The sequence below is a fragment of the Ananas comosus genome, linkage group 13, assembly GCF_001540865.1.
Source record: "Ananas comosus cultivar F153 linkage group 13, ASM154086v1, whole genome shotgun sequence".
In the NCBI taxonomy this organism is placed as follows: Eukaryota; Viridiplantae; Streptophyta; class Magnoliopsida; order Poales; family Bromeliaceae; genus Ananas; species Ananas comosus.
The window spans coordinates 11,618,383-11,641,101 of record NC_033633.1 but is presented as its reverse complement, the minus strand read 5'-3'; the positions used below and the strand labels follow the sequence as shown (position 1 = coordinate 11,641,101).

Genomic DNA, 22,719 nt, shown 5'->3' with positions numbered 1-22,719 from the left:
CAAGAACGCGATGAGTCTGGATCGTAGAGGTTGATTCACGTGTTCTCGGATCGTCTACGAAGATTTTCTATCACTCCAAACTCACGGCAGATCAAATTACAAACGAGCACGATCTCCAATCCATCGTTCAAGACTCTCTAGTTTCTACCTTTCTCTTGGTTTTCTTGTTATCTCTCTTGTGAGAGATAGCCCATATATTTATAAGGGATTCCAAAGTCCTAATAAATATGTTAGAGATAAGGCCAAATCGGTTTATAATTGTTATACTAATATAGTTAGAATTTATCTCTAATTAGCTTTTTAATTTAAAAGCGAGATTAATGCTAATCGAATTAGACAACATAATAATTATCGGATCGAGCCCGATCATGGACATATCCGATTTAGTTTAACCGAATGCCAACAAAAAATATTGTATATATATTAGGTGTTCTAAATAGGAACCTATGGATGGACTCGAGAAAAAAAAAAAAATCATTTCTTGCCAATTAACTTAAATTTTAAAGCATGCATTTTACTATTATTTTAAACAGCAGGTTCTTCTAAAAGTACTTAGAATAGCAAAGGGATACTTAATTTTGCCTAATATAGTGCTTTTAACTTTTGTGGATTTGGACATCAAACTCTGGTCATCAAGGTAACTTGTATTGGGATTGTTACAGTGACATAATGGCACCATCCTCAACCGTCAATTTTGCTTGTAGGTGGAGAGCGAGTCGTCGTCGTCGTCCTGGGGACCCTACAAGCATACATTGTAAACACGTGTGGTCAAACTTTGAACCACCAACTACTAGGATTTGGGCGCTTCCTTGTGCAACTTTGGTCTTTATGCTAATTTCCAAAATAAATAAAAGTATAATCTTAGATGAAAATGTATTATCACAAAAAAATCTACACAAACTAGAGCCTCACACACTATCCAAAAAAAAAAAAAAGGAAAACTTCAAAAACCCCCCCTGTGGTTTCATGCATTCTCACTTTCATACCATGTGGTTTAAAACGTATCAATTTGCCCTCCTGTGGTTTCATTTTTCTCTTTTTGTTATCAATTTTATTATTATTATTATTTTTTAAATCAGTGACAAAATTAAAATTAAAGGATACTAAAGTGAATATTCGATAAACATAGATGGTTATCTGAAGTTTTTTGTATATAATTTAACGAAATATTAACGAAAAAGCTTCTGAAAAGATAAAAACGAAACCACAGGGGGGCAAATTGATACGTTTTAAACCACAGGGTAGTAAAGTGAGAACGCATGAAACCACAGGGGGGGTTTTTGAAGTTTTTCCAAAAAAAAAAACAACCATTTTATCTCGTGCTTTATTTTATTTACTCTTCAGAGCAGACGAAAAGAAAGGATTAAGTTCTATTAGGGATAGCATTATTGATTTTTACTCTTTATCTCATGTTTACACGGAATTTTCTTACGCATGAAATGATTCAGCGATAAGATTGTTTCATGTGTAAGGATTTTTTTGGAGATTCTATCGATAATGAATAGCAGGATTAAGACGCTGCACCCGCTACCTGTTTGTTTCACCGAAAATAAAATTTATGTTGAAGTAGACTTCAGGTGAAAATTATTTTTCTTCTCCTGTTTGTTTGTATAGCTGTAGAACTGAATGTTTTTTTTACTTTTAATGTTTATTTGGCAAGAAGCAAATGACGTGGAAGCTGGGAGGTGCGAGAAATGAGTAAATATATTTATAATTTTTTTTCCTCACTTCTTTTCGCAGCAGCTAAAGTCAATTACGATATTTTGAAAAGTTTGAGTTTTGATCAAAAGTGAAGTTACGGTGGACAAACAATATATGCGAGCAGTTAAGACCATAAACCACTTCATCCCCTCCACTTTCAGTGAAACAAACAGTTCCCTGACGAGCTTTCAGTGGGCAGAGGAAAAGAGATAAGAAAGAAGAGCAGAGAAACCTAGAGTCTTACAGGCCCATCAAGCCCAAACAAGGGGAGCCAATGTAAAAAACCGCCCATTGGGCCTAACCAGGCCCAAAACCCACCGAGCCCAAAACGAAGCCCCCATTTTTGTACTTTACGGCACCGTCGACGTCGCGTGCAACGTCGCCGATCGTAGATGGACGATCGCGGCTCCGGCGTCGTCGCATTGCACGTACGCGTTCCTTCCCTTCCCAACCTCCATTAATGTCGCTCGTAAACCCTAATTTGCTGTTTGCTGTGGTTTTACTCCCATCTTTTTTTTTTTTTTTTTTTTGCCATTTTTTTTTGGGTTTATTTGTTGACACGAGACAAGTAGGATCATGGTTTTGCTAAAATTTCAGAGTATTCTATATGTTTTCGCTATATATGTTCTCCGTTCATGCCCTTTTCGCTGAGATAAAAACTCCTGTTCTATCCAGTGGGTTGATGCTTTGATTTACATGTTCATGGAACACATAGTGAGGATGCTTTTAGGTGTTTATTTTGTGGGACGATTAATTAGGTTGGGTTAATGATCATATTTGCTATGATGCATCCATGAATATCAAGTCATATAATCTTAGTATCATTCCATATTTTAGGTAGGAATCAGGACCATTAAGGCTTATAAGTATGTGTTCATTGGGCATAATCAAGTAATCAACCAATCAATGAGGCCACACCCACATGGCATGAGTAGTTCTATGGTACTTTTTTGTTTAGTTACTGTTCGATTAATCTCAGTTACTGGGTCAGATTCAATATCTGACCGGAAATTACCGGCTAAGCTACTGCTTACATACTTAGCATAAATAAGCTCTTTATAAGTGTGGCTTCCAATCAGCAGGAGCGATGGATGAATTAGTGTAGGAGACCATAGAGAAACTGTAACATACCATCGAGTAGCTTCGGTTTACGAAGTAGCACGAGGCCTAAATTTTGCACTAATAAACCTCTTTTGTTTTCACTAAGGGGTCAAGTAAGTCTTGTGCTGAATGGTACGTGAAATGTGAACGATTCATGGGCCGTTCTTGCATTGCTCTGTATTGAGCTCAGTTCTAATTACTGAATTATTGTTTTTTAAATGTTTATGGATAGTATATTGCATCATATGTAACATACTTTGCACTTGGTATGTCCTTCGAAAGCCTTTATGATTCTACAGTATCTTATTTGCTAACTGAGTAGCTGATATAAAAATTTACATAATATATAATGTTAAATACAACATTTGAACTTGCGGAATTGTAATTTTGTAGTAAAATCTACCGAATGTTAAGTTTTCCGTACATCGAGTATTTACTTTGTTCTGCAGCTTCTGCTTTTTACTTGTACATGTTGTTCATTCCCTTACTATGGATGCTGTGTTAGTAAAACCTTTTATGAGTTTCTAGTTTCTTGACTTCTTTAAATTCTGGCTATTTATTTCAACTAGAATGAGGAGCTGTGATCAGTTAAAAGTTTTATCTGCATGATAGTAAAATTTCCGCTATAACGACACAATGGCAATTTTTTTTAATCTCTTTCCCCTAATATTTCATCATTTTAGTGAGATATTTCTTGCTTGCGATAGATTAGATATTAAACTATTTGCTGAAAAATTTAAAGCTATTTGAACAAGGCTGTAGCCTGCATTTGATTGTTCTCATCTCCCTATTTTTCAGACCATATTCAGGCATGTTTGTGAGCATAATTCGACTACGGATGATCACAAATTTATATAAAAGAACATTTTGACACATGGTTGAAAGTGAAACTTAGTTGCACTTTTCTATTCTTTAGTTAATATTTTAGTTCATTCAAGCTGAATGCTTGGGTAAATTGCATTGTTAGTCATTGAACTTCTCATCAAGTTTCATTTAGGTCACAGAACTTAAAATATTCTCCTAGTAGTAAGTGGTTGCTGAATCATCTTTCGTGTCTTCCCTTTGCTAGGAAAATTACTATAAATTTGGCGAAGTGACTTGATTAAAGCAGAAATCGAAATTCGACGACCCAATGAACAGTAACTTAAGTGAAACTTCGGGATACAAATGGTGTAATTTACACCTGAATGCTAGGATTCAAGCTGAGTGAGTTACTCGGGGGGTGTTCTCCTTGGTGTGCAAGGCACTACCCTCTTTTTTCATTGATTCCTTCAATTGGCCGAGGAAAAGAATAAAAAGAAAAATGCATAGCTGTTCTTTTCTTCTTTTAGGGATAAGTAGTTACTTGAGGTACCTTAACAGTTATTCTTCTATTAATTTGATAGTTTGACCCTCTTTTATTTCTGTTTCCAGGCTTTCAGAAACGAGAGGGTTGACAAGCAAGTTTGAGAGCCTGCTATTCTTGAATCACACACCAGGTATGCTTCGTACTGGGACTTTACATTTGAGAAGCTACACACGTGCTCCATTTGACCTTACAACAAGTACATTAGGAAATAAGTAACGAGTTGAGTAGACTAAATGGGCTATTAGTTTATTTGATGCTTGTGTTTGAAGCATGCTTAACTTGCTGGGACAAAGTTGAAAGGTTGGTGGTTGTTGTGAGCTTGTTTTTGGATAGATGGCCAGATTTTGTCTCACCTTCCACCTGTTTTCTCGCCCTCAAGTCTCTTTTACATTGATCAACTCTCTTCAATATTAACAAACTATGTTTCTTCCTGAGTTTTTAAGTACAAATGATAGCAATTCGCGTGTCGGCTTTGGTGAAAACTACCGTACAAGTCAACATGCTTTATTTATTATATTACTTATAGTTGCCTTGGTTTCTGAATTTTGTTCCTAATTGCGTAAAGAAGTGGCTGATAAGCCTAGTTACCGATTGGGTCTTTTCTTCAATAATTCGTCGATTGTGATTTATTAAACTTTGTTGTCATCAAGCTGATTTTATGTTTGACCATGGTTTACAACGGTAATTTAGGACTTTGGAGTTTAGGGACCTTAAGATAATTACAAATAATTGCGAGAGATAGGGTCTACTATCTGTTATTTTGAGTTGTTTTCTTGACCTTGTACCCCATGCCACTCCCAAACACCCCCCCCCCCCCTTCCAAAAAAAAGGCTTTAAAATTTGTGATCCTTCATAAAAACAGGACTTCTATATCACTTTAACATGTCATTTATGTTTCTCACGCAACGAAGAGCAAATATTTGCAAAAGAATCCATAGCTCTTTCGAATTGTTTTGCAAAAAGAAGGCGACTTCTTTTATACGAAAAGAGGTCATTTTTATCATATCTTAAATCTCCTTTCAACTGTTAAACAAATGAAATTTCTGTTAGCAGCTTACATCATATTGAGACTATCAGGCTTTGACTATGTTAATTGTTGAATAAGATACAAAAGCTATGTAGATTTTTTTTTTTCTTTTTTGGGGGGTGGGTGGAATGTCTGCGGACCGCATGCACCTACACTCACCTACACTTCCCGCTTGTAGCAGGATTTGATCTCGGATCTCATCATCACTTACATGGATGATATGTGTTTGCTGTACTAGGTATACCTTTGCTTTGATGATTATCAGCAGGTAGCTACTTCTATTTCGACGTTTGATAACGGAAAATATATTAAACTTTTGCTGTAACAGAAAGCAAAATAGAGTCGTGAGTTTTAGAAAAACTAGAAAGTGCTTTTAGTTTTGCTAGAGAAATAAATGTTGGGGGCATGTTAAAGTTGCTCTGCTTTTGCAGCAACATAAGAGGAGGAAAATAACTCTTATTTTCTTCTCGTCTTCTCTATGTATTCTTTCTCTTCCTTCTTAGGTTATCCAAGAAGATAGCCTTCTTAGGTTATCCAAGAAGATAGCAAGTGGGTCGAGAATATGATAAATATTAGTTTTTATTTTTCATTTTTGAGGATAAGGACATGATAAATATTGATGCAGAATTATTTTGTTTGTTTCTTATGAGTGATGAATAATTAATGTACCATTGGATTTGTAACGTAAAGTGGAAGATGATTAGAGTTGGCCGAGGATAAGTAATTGTGCCGTAGAGTCTTATCCAGCTTGGGAGTAGCTGAACCATAGAGTGTACGGTTCTTTTATATATATATATATATATATATATAGAATTGAGACAGAATATTTTTAGAAACACCAAGCCCTTGGTGCTTCTAAATTTCTAGCCCTTGGAATAGTCTTTGGATCAAACACTATTCCATTTATCACCACCTACCACCATCATCTTAACCCTACATTTCTTTATCCAATGGCTAATAATTCAAAAGCACCACTAGGAGCACAATAGTTCTTGTGCTTCTAACTTTCTAACCACACATCAAGTTTGATGGGTGGTTAGAATGAGAGAGAGAGGAGATATTAGAGAGAAATTCAAGGAGAAGAGAAATTGAGACATCCAAATTCTCCCCAATATCTCCTCCCTCTCTCATTCTAACTACCTATCAAACTTGATAATTTCCTTATACTCATAAGTTTTCGGCCCTTAAATTTATTCTATTGAACATTTCTATCTGTTAGATCATACTATTCAACCAACTTCCCGCTCAATCCTAGAGGACTACTATCATTCTAAATAGGGACCACCATCATTCTAACCACACATCCCATCAATCAAGGGTTAAAAATTTATGAGTACAAGGAAGTCTATACTTATAAGAGTATAGTAGTCCCAGCCATATATATATATATATATATATATATATATATGATCGCACCAACCATCAATCAACACCATTGCTAGGGCAAAGAAAGGGTAGGGAGAATAAATGAGTGAGAGACGTGTAGAGAGAGAACAAAAAAAAAAGGGGGGGAGAAAAAACCAACCTAATAACAAACTCAGTCATATATTAATGAATGGAAAAGGCGACAAAACCCCATTTGTTGTTGAAAAAAAGGAGCCACAATAGCTGTAAATTGTTACAGCTCTGTTATATACTCGCGTATATAATAATATAAAGAATATTAATTGATTCGTACACTTATTCCAGAACATTATATAGATTTACTAATATATTAATCTTATGTACAAGCACCATTTTGGGAGTATTTAATTATTTCTCCCATTGAAAGAAATGATTTAGTTTCTAGAGATCTATGTGGCATGTTAGTCAGCACATCAACTAATTAAAAGCTATGAAATTACTTAGTCCCTTTGTCAATAATAAATCAGGTCCTGATCAAATATTAGAATAAATTATTCGAGGATAATTTATTTCATATGAAAATTTTTGTTATGATTGATTGTAAATAAGAACATTGATTTTTTGTTCCTTCAAAAAATTTGCTATTTCTGATTTGATAGAGTAACAATATCTTATTTTAAAAAAATAACTTGAAATTCGAATATTTTTAAGTAAATTAAGAAAATATATTGAATAAAATAATCATCCATTCAAACAGGACTTAAGAATTAATATTTTGAATATATGTGTAGGAGTTGAGCTAAAATACTCCCAAAAGCACTAAGGGGCAGTGCTTGAGAATAATGTTTGATTTAAAGGTTATTAGTAATCAAGAAGTGGATCAAAAGATTAGAAATTTAGAGGAACCAAAGATTGGTGTTTTTAAAAGTATTCTAACTTAATTCTATGGGTAGTGGCAGTTTATTCAAAGAAAGGTAAAAAAGAAAGATATAAAAGTAGAAGTACATTAGTTGTATAAGAGAAAAACAATAAAGAAGAAAGAAAATGAAAGGGGAAAGTGAAAAAGGAGGGGAATCACAGAAAGTCCATGTGAGGAAGGGGCCATGATGAGACGGAATCCCATCTCGGCCGTCCGTCCTTCTCAGATAAAAAGTAGTAAGTCGGTCAGAAGGCAGGGAGGCACGTAGACAGGCTGCTCTCTTCTGTTAATCCAGATGGAAGGTGATAAATGTGCGAGTAGGCTGCAGACGCCATGGCCGGTAATAATCTGTCTTTATCGCACACACATCAGAGGCCGCCCACAACCAAATCCACTCTAAAGATATGTTACATATTCATGTACGATGTTTTGTTATTTTTGAAAACAAGGTAATATATTATCTATTTTATTTATTTTTTTTAGAAACAAACTTAACTGAAAATATGAATCAACTATGATTCGAATTTAAAATCTCGGATACTAATCACTAAGTTCTTTGCCACTTACGTTAGGAACAGTCGGTATATTTATGTATATTGTTATGTTATATTTTGTCTGATAAATTATAAGAATCATCACGTAATTGACATCTTTTTTCTGATTAAATACGGCCATATAGGCAGATTTATAAGACGTTATAGAATTTGTTTGCAAGTATATAAGTTAGTGTATTTATTTGGCTTGGTTAAATTTAATGATTTTATTAGTCATTGACCGTTGACTGACTTTGTTTTATTATGTAAAATATTCTTAAAGTGACGACAAATTTGGCCAAATTATTAATAAATTTGATAAAATCTCTAAATGTTTTTACTAAAATTATGCGATTGTACGAATCAAATTTTTTTTAAAGAAAAGTTGAAGAGCCTTTTTCAGAGTGGTCTCTAGTGGAGGAGGTCACCATACATTTAGGGCAGTCCCTTCTAATTGAGTGACAAATAAATAAATAAATACACATTAACACGCCCTTCCTCACTGGATCTCTTATTCAAGTTCTCTCTCATCCTTTCTCTTTACCCCAGAAACAAATCATTCCTCCCAACACGATCCAACCCTTTTGATTTCTTTGATTTCATACACAACACACCTGCCTTTCCCTTTCCTCTCTTCCATTCCATACATCCTCCCTCTTTCTCTATCTTAATTCATTTTAATTGGATTAAAGAAAGCGTTACGGATTCATTCACCCTCACCCTCTTACCATCTCCTCTCTTCCTCTTCCTCTCCTTACTCTCTCTTAACGACCCATCACTATTATTATCATTATTATTCTCCATCATTATTGCTATCATTATTATTATCATTATTGTTATCACTAGTACGTACTCTCCATCCCCCTCCCCTCTAATATATTTTCAATAATAACGAGAGAGAGAGAGAGAGAGAGAGAGAGAGAGAGAGAGGAAGAGAGTCTATAGAACATGGCTGCTGCTGCTGCTGCTTGTGGGGGGGTTGAGATGAGCAAGATGACGACGATGATGGAGCTGCTGTTGTCGACGGAGCAGGTGGCGCGGTGGGAGCGGCAGACGGAGCGGCGGCAGCTCTTCCTACGCAGCTACCACTTCTCCCGCCACCCCACCACCCTCGCCGGCCGCGCCCGCCGCGCCCTCGTCCGCGCCCGCCGCCTCGTCTGGGCTCGCCTCCGCTGCCTCCCGCGCCTCCTCCGCTCCTTCCCCCGCCCCCGCCGCGGCGCGCGCTTCCACCGCCTCGTCGTCCACCGCCGCCCGCCCACCGCCGCCGCCTCCGCCGCCCCGAACTGGTTCTGCTAGCCGCACCACTCGGCCGACTAGCAAAGTAGTCCTACATCGAATTGAAAAGAAATTGTGCATGAAAATATAAGAACCGAGAGCTCCGGTAATAATAACTATATCCAAGCATTTAGATTAGCGATTTAGACTTAGCAAATTATTAGTACTAGTGGGCTAGGATGTTACTTATTGCATAAACTCCTCTCTCCTGTCATCCTCGTGCGCTGCTGCAGCTACCTTCTTACCCTATGACTCGTAGTTTTTTGGTTATGGGAAGGTATTGTGTGATTGTAGGAAACTGGATGACTCAAAATTACTGGTTCCTCTGTGATTCAATTGTGATAATCATGTACTTGTGCTCTTCCAGAGTTTAACTATTTCTTCATCTTTGTGGGGAAAAAAAAAGTTGTTTTTCTTCTAGACGGCCTGTAAAATTCCGCTTTAGGGTTTGGTGATTGTTCTTCACTAATTTTAACCTTTCTCTGTTCGGCATGTTCTGTATTTATGTAGCTACTATAACAAAGGCGGAGAATGATCCCAGATATCACCTTGCCTTTTGTTTTAATGTGTTGATTGAGCTACATAAAGTAATTATCAAAATATCGAACTATAAAAATCAGACGCTGAGTGGTCCATATTCTTATTGTCTTTTAACAGTAAGTGTAAATGCGGCGCTAGGCTGAAAAAATTGCTTGCAAATTCCGGTTCTTATGTAGCCTGCAGTACATTCCCGTTCCGTTGGCCCATTCCAGTTTCTACTGCGTACAGAGACCCTCATTCAATGTTCGCGACATTCAATCTGCAGTTTTATCTGATTCATAATAGATATTACATGTTACCTTAAAAATTGATTTGAAAAAGTGGTTTCTCACGCTCCCCTTTGCAGCGAAATAAAAGTAGTCATGCCGTTTTCAGACTGCGTCATACGCACTCTCTTCTTGTATGCTTGTCTCCGGCACGATATAGATATAGACGTCTCTTTGTTGTCTCGCTAGCGCTTAGCATCATTCACTCAGTGAGCTAGTTTGGGCTTCTCTGAATTCTTATGGGCAGGAACAGGGGATGGTCTGTGTGAAGGCCTACATTTGGGAAAGGTGCAAAAATGAAGCAGGGGGGTGTTTAATTTCGCATTTGAGGGATGAGTGAATGAATGGCGGAATGGGCATTCGTTAAGGTGGTGGGAGACATCGGCACATGCTCAGATACACACCCTGGGCTGATTTCGTTCTTTTTCTCGCGAGATTTATAGCTTGATGTCTTCTTTGCATTCGGGCAATGATGTGTGGTCCGTGCCTTCTTTTGTCGTCTGTTTGTCTTTTCCTTCCTAGGGGGTTTCTGGTGTCGAGAGCCTATTTTGCCAAATTTCTTAAACAGCTTCTCTACTTCAAGAAGTAAGAGCGAGCAGTGGAGTTTGAGTTGAACTAAGAAGTCGTGGAGCGAATCTAAAGGGTAAAAAGAAAGAGAAAAGAAATGTGTAGTAGCGAAATGACCTTTACAATGCTCGCGAGAATTTAGAGTGTGGGACATGAGAGTACCACATCATGATGAAAGGCCCATTTTCTTTTACCAAGACGCTTGAGCTTATCCGAGTGATCTTTTTTAGGGTAACCGATGAATCAGCCTACTTTTAGCCAATTAATGAAAAGATAAAATGCTAATTGAAATCAAGAGCGCAGCAAAAGAAATGCAGGAGGGGACACTGGAATGAACTGCGGTAAAGATAAGAACAGCAAGAAGGTATTTATCTTTGATATGTGGTAATGTTCATTAGTTCGAAACACAATGAATTATAAACTAAGTTCTAAACACTGTACGACTTGGTCTGTTTGTTTTTTATTTTTTATTTTAAGTTGTATGCATTGCTCTTTCCTCTCTCTTCTTCTTTTTTTTTAGTTTTTTTTTTTCTTTTGATGCATTTGCATCTTGATGGATTTTCATGAAAGTAGATGATTTCCTAACTTGAAACAAACAATTTAGGTAACGTTACATGCTCGAGTTATAGAAATTTCCAAAAGACATTTTTTTTAAGAAAAATAGATAACATGCTATCTGTTTTGTTTATTTTTTTTAGAAATAAATTTATCTGAAAATGTGAATCAACTAGCATTCGAACTTTTTTTTTGAGAAAAAAAAAAAAAAGTTCGAATGCTAGTTGATTCGAACTTAAGAACTTAAAAACTGGAATACCAACCACCAAGCTTTCACTTGCACTAGAAATGGTCCGTTATGTAGGACAAAAATTATGTCACTGTTTTAGAGATTTAGCAATTTAAAAGCACCTAAGCCTATATATATATATATATATATATATATATATATATATATATATATTATATTGCTTAAAAGGAGAGCTGCAATTTCCTAGTGTATGATGCCCCCATCATCACACTGGCCCTTTATTTATGTGGCCTCTGGATATATAGCTTAAATTAATCTGTGAAGAAGTGAACTTTTCTCTGGCCCAATTGGAGTTGTGAGCCTTGGCCTGGGCCCTGAATAATAAATGCTCTGAATTTTGTGAATAGGTCTTTCCATTTATGATTCATTTCGTTTCTATGTCTGAAAAATAATTGCCACATTGATTGTTAGTTTGTTATTGCCTCTCTTTTTTTTCTCAAAGAAAAGTTTGTGAGTGTTTTTTTGTTGTTGTATTTATTTAAAATACATATATAAACATAATGGCTACTAATTTCTATTATGATTTGGCTCAGCATCTACACGCAAATGTTATTCAGTTATGGGAACACCATTACTCCTATTATGCACAACATTCTTTATTAACTAGCACTATCTCTCAATCTCTCCAACCTCTAAACGATCGAAAGCTACTCATATAGTCATATATGTAGCTAGGTCCCACACTTCACCCGTGGGGTAACGTACGACGATTCTAAGAATTAACTAGTGCAACTGCAATGCATGCATGGTGCTCTCGCTCTCTCTCTGGGTCGCCATGCATGCATGCATGCATCGTAGCCTTGTTGAGGCTAGTACTCTTCTACTATCGTCCCCTCCAACGCGGGCTAGCGCACTGGCACCACCGCCGAATCGTCCGCTGATCCCTCCTCCGTCCCCTCCTCCACCGTCGGCTTCGTGGTGTCGCCGCTGGCATCGTACCGATGGATCACCAACACTGATGCCGTTGACGAGAATTCGGACGACGCCAGGTAGCTCCCAACCGGCCCCAGCTCCGGGCAGTCCGTCTTCTCCAGCAAAGCCTCCGTTGGCGGCGACCGCCCCACCAGGAAGAGGTTGCACCCCCTCCCCAACTCCTTGATCGCCGCCGCCACCTCCCAACTCCCCTGCGCTTCCCTCTCCTCGTACCGCACCGACCCGTCGGCCGCGGCCTTGGCCCTGAATGCCTCGAGGGCTTGGCGGTCTTCGTCGGCATCCGCTGTGACAGCAGGATTAAGGAAGCGGATGACAGCGATGGCGATGCCGGGGTGCTCGGCCATGCGGGAGGTGTAGGCGAGGGCTTCGCGGTCGTCCGGCCCGCCGAAGAAGAGTGTGGCGACGGTGTAGGAGACGTCGCTCGAGGAGACCTGGGCGGCGCCGCCTAGGCCGCGGTCGACGAGGATGGCAACAGAGCAGGGGGCGCGGCGGAGAACACGGCGGTTGATCTCGTGGTAGGCATGTCCGAGCGACTCGAGCGAGCCGTCGACCCGGAGGGTCTTGTGGAAGGGGAGCACGATGAGCGCCGCGCGCTTGCGGTGGGCGCTGGCGACGATGTCCTCGTGGATGGTGTCGAGATCGGACACGGCCGTCATCGGCCGCACCACCACCGAGCTCAGCTGCCGGTACGCCTCGAACGCCACCTGCACCACTTCATCTCCACCCCCAATTCTATTATTGCCGCTGCTGGTGTCCTCGTAGCGCCTGTTCGAGAAGGGCATGCCGTTGCGGCGCGCGCGCTGTACCATGAGGATGGAGGAGGGGCGCTCGGAGAGCTCGACGAGGTGCAGGGCGTAGACGATGAGGCGGCGGCGGCGGCGGCTGCTGGTGCCGCGCGAGGTCTCGATGAGGTTGATTAGCGTGGGGATGCTGCGGCTGGCATGGAAGCAGGCGAGCACGCGCAGCTCGGCGTCGGCGGCAGAGGCGTCGGCCCCCTCGAACGTGCGGTGCTTGTAGGGCGCGGCCAGGCGGGCGGGCTTGTACACGGCCATGACGGCTGGGGTGGTGACGAAGGTGGTGAAGAGCGCCATGAGCACGAGGATGGCGAAGGACTCGTCGTTGAGCACCTTGCGGTCGCGGCCAATGTTGAGCACGATGAGCTCCACGAGTCCCTTGGTGTTCATCAGGAAGCCGAGGGCGAGGGCCTCGCGCGGGGGCACGCGCGTCAGCAGGGCGACAGCAATGGTGCCAACGATCTTGCCGAGGCAGGCGTTGGCGATGACGAGCACCAGCAGGCCCCAGGACCGGGCGCCGCTGATGGTGGCCACGTTGGTCTTGAGCCCGCTGGACACGAAGTAGAGCGGGAGGAAGAGCCCCGAGACTAGGTCCTCCACCTTCTCGATGAGCACCCCGGCGAAGGGCCCGTCCTTGGGAACAAGGATGCCGACCACGAAGGCGCCGAATAGCGCGTGGATGCCGATGGCATCCGTGACGAACCCGGCGGCAAGGACGGCGACGAGGGTGGCGCAGATGTAGGACTCCTTCACGGGCTCGCCGTCGGGGGAGCGCCGGGCCATCCAGGCCAGGAGTGGCCGGAGGACGAGGGCAAGGACTGCGATGAAGGCGGCGGCGGAGAGCAGCACCCAGAGGGCGATGAGCGGGGAGCCGGAGCCGGAGAGGGCGACCGCCAGCGCCAGCAGGATCCACGCCGCTATGTCGTTGACTGCGGCCGCGGACATGGCCATGCGGCCGAGGTCGGTGGTGAGGAGCTTCAGCTCCGCGAGGATGCGTGCGAGCACGGGGAACGCGGTGATGGAGAGGGCGACGCCCATGAAGACGAGGAACGGGCCCTGGCGTGTGCCTTTCACGACGGTGGCGCGGAGGACGACGGAGGTGCCGATGCCGAGCACGAAGGGGAGGGAGATGCCCGCGATGGCGATGGCGACGGCGCTCCTCCCCGTGCGGCGGATGGCGCGCAGGTCCAGCTCCAGGCCCACCAGGAAGAGGAAGAAGAGGAGGCCGATGTTCGCCACCGTGTCCAGCACCGTCAGGCTCTGCTTCGGAAACACGGCGTTCATGAACCTGCTGCTCCGCCCCAGCGCCGACGGCCCCAGCAGTATGCCGCCCTGCACATCCCAAGTGAATTTTTTTTGTTTCGTTCCGATTTGCACTAAATTTACTTTCAACTTTTGACCGTAATCTTACAACTAATCCATCCAAAGATCAACTTTTTCTTGCTTAAAATAGTTAGTTAACGAAGCTTCTCAACCAAGTTGCGCTCTCATTTTAGAAGAACGACGCTCAACTGGGGCATCTCAATAACAGGTAGTTTTAATATTATTAAGCTCTTTACTAACCATCATGTGCATTATCATGTGCATTAGCCTAAGGAATGCTAATTATATTGTACAGGGTTTACCAGGGACAGGTCTCTTCTAAAACGGAATATAATTCCTCTTTAATGGTGTGGCATAACCTTATATTAGTTTCTTTAATGCCCTGATCATTAGAGACTAAGCAAAGTTTAACGCCGGATTGGGCTGCGCGATTGGCCAGAAAAGCACTAGCGACAAAATCCGACTAGTTTAAGTGATTTTCTTAATTTGTGAAGTGATCAGTTGACGCTTCTAATTAAATAGTATGATTATATATATATATATATATATATATATATATATATATATAATTATAATATATATAATATATATTATATATATATATATATGTTTGCGCTTTATTAGTACATTAATAAGTGGTTTATTATCCCATTTTCGTTGGTGTGTAGAGTGACCAGCGGTTGATTAACGTTTTTGTGGGTCCCATAAACACGAAAACAACCTCGTATTATTAGTTTAATTAAAAATCATATCTAACCCACTATCTATGAGAAATAATTTCGCGCATTCCGTGCTTAAGTATATATCTGTGTACCTTAAGCTAGCGTTTGGTTCGGAAATAAAAGGAGTTATGGGGTTAACACCCCTTTTATCTCCAAACGGAAACTTTTGGGGGTGGGTTGTTAACCCACCCTTAACTGTTATTTCCGGAATAAACCCCACTCTTCCTAGAATTGGGGTGGGATTAAAGTTAATAAGTTAATCCACCCCAATTTAAATTTTAAATATAAATTTATAATTTTCCTTTTAATTTTTAAATTTAAAAATTTAAAATTTAAAAATTATAATTTGTAATATTAAAATATATATTAATATTCTTAACATTGAGAATTTAAAATTATTTTAAATTGTTTAAATTTTAAATTTGACATTTATATTAGAAATTTTAAAAAATGTATAATTTGCAATATTTATATTAATATTTATTGTTTAAAATTTTTAATTTTAAATTTATATTTTTAATTATTTAAATTTTAAAAATTATAATTTGTAATCTTAAATATATGTTTACATTCTTAAATTTTAAATTTTAAATTTTAAATTGTTATTTTTAATTATTTAAATTTTAAATTTAATATTTTATATTTGAAATTTTAAAAATTTATAATTTGTAATTTTAAAATATATATTTATATTCTTAAATTTTTAATTTTCAATTTTAAATTGTTATTTTTAATTATTTAAATTTTAAATTTGGTATTTTATATGTGAAATTTTATATTTGTTAGATTTGATTTAAAATTTATAACTTTAAATTTTTAAATTTGAGATTTAAAAATATAGTTTTTAATTTTGAATTTTTTAATTTTAAAAGTTATCTATTTAAATTTGAAATTTTAAATATAAAATATAAAATTTAAATTCAAATATAATAATTGGGACAATATTATTATTTTTTATTTATAACTATCCACTATCCTTCTTATTTCACTTACTCCAATCAAACACTATTTTGCTTAATCTGGACTAAACCTAATTCTCAACCAAACACAAAATTACTCTAACCCAAACTTAATCCTGAATTTAACCATATTCTTGAAATAACTAGTTCTTATTTAACCCTGAACCAAATAAAGCCTAAGTGTCACGGCCTTAGCGTTTCTGTTCGCAAAGTCCGTGCGGCGCCCGCCCTCCTGCTCGAAGATGGGCAAGCCTTCGTCCCTATTGCTAGTTCGGACCTTCACGTCCTACGACTAAGTATGCAAAGAAAAATGACAAAGAGAAAGAGGCAAAGGTTCTCTCAAAAAACTAAGTACTACACTACTTAGAAAATGAGAATTACAACCTACAAACACAATCTCTCTTGTGTCTTTTGACTTTAGCCAAACTCCACTACTTATATGTTCCTAGATACAATGAAACCTAGACACATACCATCTCTCTCATTATGAGACACATTAACTCACCTTCATAATTAGCTATAAGCCCAAAAGTCACCCCCATAACTCATGAGAGTTTCATAATCATTGAGTTTTCATCATTGATGGGAGAGGTTACAAAACCCTTCATCTCTCCATAGCGGGTTGGGTTTGGGTCTCCTTGACAATCCAATTCAATCCATTTTCAACCCGTTTCGCTAGCAGATTTGGGCCACTGTAAAGGAGAAGTTAGCGAAAAATATTTTGTCCGTGACACCAAGACTCTTCTCTCGTATTTCCAATCCTTCAATCTAAATTCCAAGTGAAGAAGAGAGACTGGCGCTTGGTAACGACGAAGTAATTAAGATTGAATACAAGGTAGGAAAAGAGTTGCACAAAAGTAAACTAGTCGAGGGATTATGGGATCAGAGATTATAAAGAATTAAAATTATTATTAATAGTAGACTAAATGATTTTCATAAAAATAAAAATATCTTCTAATTCATGATAATATAGTATACATTCATACTACTTAGGAATGTTACATGATTCTATTCAAATAGTAATGATTTTATTATTTTTAATAAAAAATAGAGAATTATTGAAATATTATAAATCATACACTAAATAGATCTATAAATTAATTATTTCCTGAGGCAATCTTGACTATCTATGATTTTTTTTTTTTAGTCCGTTCACTACGCTCAACAAATTTCTAGATTCTCGTTGACTTAAAAAAGTATGAGAGCAAGAAAAATGTTCCCATCTTGTAATAAAACAGGTCGCGTCCTTTTCATCTGATTAACAAGTCATTGATGTTGTCTCCTAGAAAACATAGAAAATTAAGTGGCTTATAAACCAAATTAATTGACGCCACCGATTTAATTATCTTGGAAAAGAATCTATATATATACACCCTTTATTCATTGATTTAGCTAATTAATTAGTATTCAATTTCGTTTTCCTAGCTATTTTGCTCCCCCAGTCCCACTAATCAGTTTTAATATATATTTTTTAGGCATTTCCTAGCTACCTATAACTTACTCCTATGATTTCATTAAATTAAAAAAAAAAGTAAACTAATAAAAAGGGCGTTTAGTGCACAATAATAATTAGCTGCGCGTAACATAAGATATGACATGACCATCTAAAGCATGTGATATGCTTAATTAATGGTGAATGCTCAATGCTTTTTAGATCATCAAATAGTGTCAACATTAATAGACTTTAATTAATTTGGCTTTATCAAAAGCGAATTGCTGTTGCTAAATTAATTTCTACAATTGGCCAGAGTACATGCATTATATTTAATCACAATTTAAACTATTTTTCTCTGTATCAATATTTAAAATAGTGAGACATGTTTATATTAATTTCCAACCTAAGAAATGAGTAGTTATATTTAGGAAGTAAAGCTTTATATATATATATATATATATAATTGAGCTAGAATACTTTTATAAGCACCAATCTCTTGGTGCTTCTAAATTTCTAGTCCTTGGATCTACTCCTTTGATTACTAATAGCCTTTGGATCAAACACTATTTCTGCACCTACCACCACCTACCACCATCATCTCAACCCAATATCTCTCCATTCAGTGGCTAAAAACTCAAAAGCACCACTCTTTTGGTACTTTTGAGAGTATATATATATATATATAGAGAGAGAGAGAGAGAGAAAGAGAGAGAGAGTAGGTCTCCCGTGCTTTCGAAAGTACGGAGGCTTCCGTGCTTGTAAGTTGTTTTCGATGATAGAAAATCCGATTCGACGATCGGCTCCGTTAGGCATAATCTACGCTATTAGAACTATCTAGAAACCAAATTTCATAATTTTTCGATATCATTTACCAAGCGATCAAAGGGTCTCAAAAATGACTATTTTAACGGCCGATGTGGCACGTTTTTAAGTTCAACGGTGTAAAAGTATCCAAATTATATGAAACTTTAATAAAAAATTCTATTTAATATCAAGAACAAGAATAATACTTCCGATTTGAAAATTGAGTCTTTTATCACTATTTTTTATAAGATTTTTATTTTCAACCGTTCATTTTGAGACTACTCGTTCACTAGGCAAACGAAGTCAAAAAATTATGAAATTTAGTTTCTAAATAGTTCCAATAGCATAGATCATGTCTAACGGAACCGATCGCTGAATCGGATGTTACATCATCGAAAACAACTTACAAGCACGAAGGCCTCCGTACTTTCGAAAACATAGGAGCCTAGCGCTCTCTCTCTCTCTCTCTCTCTCTCTCTCTCTATATATATATATATATAGAATTAGACTGAAATACTATTAATAGTAAAACGCTCTTTTTGCTATCAAGTTTTTAACCCTTGGATGACAAATTATAGGGTCAGAATGATATTAGTAAGTTAGAGTTGAGTGGTCCCTCTAGGGTCGAGTGGTCCCCACTAGGTTATAGTATTTAATCCAATGGTTAGAAATAATGAAAAGAGTTGATCTAAAGGCTAAAAAATTAATAGCAACAATAAAATTTTGCTACTAATAGTAGCCCAGTCCAACTCTATATATATATATATATATATATATATATATATATATATATATATATATATAGTCGGCTACTATACTATCGATAGTAGCAAGCCCTTAGTACTATTGAGTTTTCTACTGTTAGATCTACTCTTTGATCATTTCACCCGTTAGATTATACTATTAAACCAACCACTCACTCAACCCTAGAGACCACTATTAATTTAACCGGAGACCATTATCATCCTAACCGCACATCTTTTTCGTCCAATTGTCGAAAACTCAATAGTATCAAAGGCTTGTACTATTGATAGTATAGTAGCATAATTCTATATATATATATATATATATATATATATATATATATATATATATGAGTGATTAAGAACAAGATAATATACTCTGAAAGGTCAATTAAGGTTTGCTTGCTTATAATGTATTGCTGCTATAATAATTGTAATTAAGTTTTATTTAAGTTGAAAAGTCACTCAATTCATAAGTTGGCTTTGAAAATACATCCGAAGATGTAAATAAGTCAAAATGAATGGTATATTCCTTATGTAGAGACGTGGTAGTTCTGACTTTCACTGACGTGTTTACATGGAAATTTCAGCTGGATGATTGATATATTAGATAATTACTTTACTAGATGGAAGAGTTATAGTAGTAATTGTAATAGACAAAGTTTTTTTAAAAAATATAAAACTGGTAGATTGATAAAGCATTTTTATTTTTCGGGGTGAGGAATCGTAGACAACATTTAATAAAAGCGGCTTGACCCTGCTGGTTGGATCAGATGGACTGTGATACAGCTAGTTTCTTTATCTATCGGAATCAAATTAAAAAACTGAATAACTCAAAAAATACTAGTCAACTGTTGGTTCCAACGATACGACCGATGAAAGATTGTTAATGAATTAGTCAGATTTTTTTTTTTTCTTTCTTATTGTAAGATTTTTATGTAACCGTGGCTTACAATCATCTAAGTAATTTTCTCTATCTAGCTTTTCCTTATATTTTATAAATTTACATAATTATTTAAATAAAATTTTAAAATTTAAGTTTGGAACTTCGTATGCGTATCATCAAACTAACTGTGCTCGGTGCGGTGAGTTTGGCGACTACAATTAGATTATAGAAAGAAGAAAAACCCAACAAACAAAAACAAAGGTAAACTAAACAAAAGAAACAAGAGAGCGGGACCACAGGGTTCCTAAACCTACGGAGCTCGAAAATGTTTAAACTACATCATTTATATTGTTGATGTGGTGTCTCTAATCAATCATAGCATATTTGTTGAGTTCATTAATATCATCAAAATTATTAAAAAAATATTTTTATTATATATATTTTTTTTAAAAAAAAAGATAATTAGCTGATCGTTGATATTACGGTATAAGTATGATATGGTAGACTTTCTCGTGGCCTCTCCTCCCCCGCCCCCACAAAATCCCAAAAAGTTGAAAAAAAAAAAAAAAGAAGAGAAGTTGAACCAGAATATAAAAGAGTGAGTGTAAGAGGGAAAGAGGCGGTGCTTAGGAAATTAATGCTTACGATTATCTCGGCGATGACGCGGGGCTGGCGCAGGGGGCGGAGGAGGAAGGCGAGGGCGCGGGTGAGGGCGACGACGAGGCAGATCTGCAGGATGATCAGCGGCAGCGCGAAGTGCAGCGGGTCGTCCCCCTGCCACGCCCCCTCCGACGTCGCCTTCATCGGCCCCGGACACATCCCCGTCCCCGTCGTCGTCGTCGTCGCCATCGACTAGGATCGATCGATCGATGTCGCAGGTGCGATCTCGATCTCGATCTCTTCAGCTCCGAAATCGATCGATACCTGCAGTTAAGAACGAAAACACTTCTCGCGATCTTTCATTCCGTTCGGGTGTTACACTAAACACGTCGTTAATAATGGCGATTCGATTCCAATCCATTAATGAATCGGAGAGAGAGAGAGAGAGAGAGAGAGAGAGGGAGAGAGAGAAAGAGAGGTGGGGGCTTAAAGGAGAAGGGAGGAGAAGATGCTAAATAAAATGGGGATGGGGATGGAAAGGAATGGAATCGAGCATGTTACCTCGCTAAATTTGGAGAGCCTTTAAAGAGGAGTTGATAGTTAACACTAGTTAATTAATATTGTTCGGTGGAAGAGGATTAACTAGGGTTAGGGCACCACTCTCCCTCAGATTAAACACTACTCGATCAACCAGTGAGTAATAGAGAGATCTAGAGAGAGAGAGAGAGAGAGAGAAACAATGGCGCTCGCGAGCTGGGTGTGTTCTTTCTCTTCTCTTCTCTTCCTCGGGGCGGGAGTTGGGTTCCCTATTTATAGCCCCCAAACTGGGCCCCTTTTTTTTCTTTTTCTTTTTTTAGTGTTTTTTTTTTTTTAGTGTTTTCAAAGAAATGCTGTTTCCACACTCAAAAATAAAATATAAATTTTATACTTTATTCATCTAATTTTTTTNAAAAAAATAATAATATAATAAACTAGTGTATGAATATCTATAGTTGTTATTTGAAAAAAATATTTTAATTTTTTCTTTCCCCACAACAATGTTATGACTCCAAGTCGTATTTTTTTTTAAAATAAAAATTAGCTCAAAATATGAAGCAAACATATAACGATCTAAAGTTTTTTTTGCCACTTGCGTTGAGAACTCGCCAGTCTAAAATTTACACATATTTTTCCGATATGCCTTCTCAACTAGCTGTCAATTAATCCATGCATTGGGCACAAGTATTTAATTTAAAATATAATTAATTAATTTTTAAAGAAATTTAGTCTACAAAGTTTGAGAAAAAAATAAAATTTACAAAATATTTCAAATTTAATTATTTGTACAGAGGATTTTTTTTATTAGAGATTAGTATATAAATTAAATATCAGATATAAATATACAAATAAAAAATAATTGGCCAATTTGCATAAAAAATTTACTAATTTTGGGCTTTTGCAAAAGTAGGCCACCTTTTTCGTTTTTGTAGATTTTGTCCGATTTTTCAGCAAGCTGACCAAAATACCCTTATACATTTTTCTCTTTTTTTTTTTTTTTTTCTCGAGTTCTTTTTTTCTTTCTCTTCCCAGAGAGCGGCGGAGGCGGTGGCAGAGGTGGAGGCTGAGGCGGTCAGCTTCGATTTTGTCCGGCGCATCCTTACCCTCGCCCGCGCACCTCGCTCCTTCCTCGCTTCCGACCCCACCGAGGCCGCGCTGCGAATTTTTTTTTTTTCTCCTCTCCGACCTTCCTCCACCGCCTCCGACGACGACGCTTATCTCACTCTCTCTCGCTATTCTCGCCCTTTCCCTCTCCCCGCTCTGTCGCCTCCGACGACGAAGCGTCTCCGTCGACATCGGCGCTACGGAGGTCGCTGAGGCGCCGTAGGCTCGGAGCGTGGGTCCTTAGCGGCGTCGTCGCTGGCGTCGTGACCGTTGGCAGAGAGGGGTGATCAAAAAAAAAATTATAAAAGAAATAAGAAAAAAAAATAAAGATAAAAAATTATAGAAAAAAAAAGATGAAGAAGAAATTGCACTGTTAAAATAAAATTGTACTATTTTAAAAGAAATTGCACTGTTATACTGTTTTTTCTCTTAAACTGTACCCTTTAAGAGAAA

At 38.1% G+C, this 22,719-nt stretch overlaps 2 protein-coding genes and 1 long non-coding RNA gene across 4 annotated transcripts; 2 read left to right on the top strand and 1 right to left on the bottom strand.

The window, feature by feature from the left end:
- LOC109719136 lies at window positions 2,060-4,742 on the top strand. Of its 2 annotated transcripts, XR_002218624.1 has the most exons (3): window positions 2,068-2,129; window positions 3,872-4,008; window positions 4,216-4,742. It is a non-coding gene; the product is annotated as an uncharacterized LOC109719136 (long non-coding RNA). The 2 variants fall into 2 exon arrangements; XR_002218623.1 differs by lacking the exon at window positions 3,872-4,008 and having other exon boundaries at window positions 2,060-2,129.
- LOC109719135 lies at window positions 8,218-9,668 on the top strand. Its single transcript, XM_020245668.1, has one exon. It carries the CDS (start codon window positions 8,922-8,924, stop codon window positions 9,267-9,269), a length of 348 nt encoding a protein of 115 aa, XP_020101257.1. The 5' UTR covers window positions 8,218-8,921; the 3' UTR covers window positions 9,270-9,668.
- Window positions 11,919-21,210, bottom strand: LOC109719194 (cation/H(+) antiporter 19-like). Its single transcript, XM_020245738.1, has 2 exons — window positions 20,671-21,210; window positions 11,919-14,485 (listed from the first exon to the last, which is right to left on the bottom strand). The coding sequence occupies exons 1-2, from the start codon at window positions 20,872-20,874 to the stop codon at window positions 12,272-12,274; spliced, it is 2,418 nt and encodes an 805-aa protein (XP_020101327.1). The 5' UTR covers window positions 20,875-21,210; the 3' UTR covers window positions 11,919-12,271.

What these genes read in the sequence shown, in the direction of transcription:
- LOC109719135 (XM_020245668.1), top strand. Translation starts at nt 8,922, where the DNA reads ATGGCTGCTGCTGCTGCTGCTTGTGGGGGGGTTGAGATGAGCAAGATG.
- LOC109719194 (XM_020245738.1), bottom strand. Translation starts at nt 20,874, where the DNA reads ATGGCGACGACGACGACGACGGGGACGGGGATGTGTCCGGGGCCGATG. An exon ending in GCGTCATCGCCGAGATAATC is followed by an intron (nt 14,486 to 20,670) that starts GTAAGCATTAAT and finishes TGGGATGTGCAG; the next exon opens with GGCGGCATACTGCTGGGGCC.